Source organism: Penaeus monodon, chromosome 27 (genome assembly GCF_015228065.2).
Source record: "Penaeus monodon isolate SGIC_2016 chromosome 27, NSTDA_Pmon_1, whole genome shotgun sequence".
In the NCBI taxonomy this organism is placed as follows: Eukaryota; Metazoa; Arthropoda; class Malacostraca; order Decapoda; family Penaeidae; genus Penaeus; species Penaeus monodon.
In genome coordinates, this window is record NC_051412.1 from 18,700,261 (window position 1) to 18,700,939 (window position 679).

The 679-nt window shown below is 44.6% G+C and overlaps 1 protein-coding gene across 1 annotated transcript in view; it reads left to right on the top strand.

The window, feature by feature from the left end:
• The window catches only part of LOC119590361 (uncharacterized histidine-rich protein DDB_G0274557-like), a 1,181-nt gene extending 569 nt beyond the window's left edge, over positions 1-612 (top strand). The window contains exon 2 of the mRNA XM_037939033.1: positions 1-612. This exon is cut by the window's left edge and continues 109 nt beyond it. Coding sequence (XP_037794961.1) covers positions 1-416 — 416 coding nt within the window. The 3' untranslated portion in view covers positions 417-612.
• Positions 613-679: the final 67 nt, after the last annotated feature.

Sequence of the window (679 nt, forward strand, 5' to 3'; positions counted from 1 at the left end):
ATAACTACTATTCTCGGCATCACTATGTCAAGCTTCCAAGTGGCAGCACCTCCTCCGTCAGTACTCAAGTCCATGGTGTCACTAAACGCTCAGCTGACCCCATGCCGGAACCCAATCCGGAACCAACAGCTGACCCTGATCCATCCAATAGTTATAGTTACCAGGTAGTCAACCATGGTCATCCCCACTATGGATACCATCATGGATATCGCTACCCTTACAATACCTACCGCTACAACCACTACTATGGTTATCCTCACAGATACCACAGCCGCCACAAGAGATCAGTCGAATCTGAACCCGAACCTGAACCTCATTACAACTATCGCGGTCGCCCTCACTACTACAACAGATATTATCACGGTTACCCCCACTACTATCCTTACTATGCCGGTCACCGCTACCGCAACTGGTGATAGGGAAGAAACATTGACTGCGGCCTGTCTTGTGGCGATGGTTCTTTACTAGTTGTATCTGATAGTCTGGTTTGCTCACACCAGTTTTTCAGACACAACTAGTGCAGTAATCAGTGTAAGGGGCCACAGAAAACTAATGAATTGTCTTTTGAATGTCGAAATTCCTGTGTAAAGAATAAAGACTACAGTAATTTAACGAATATACCTTTATAACCCAGTAACTTTTCAAGACTTGAAATGTGAAGATTAAAACGGGATCTGTT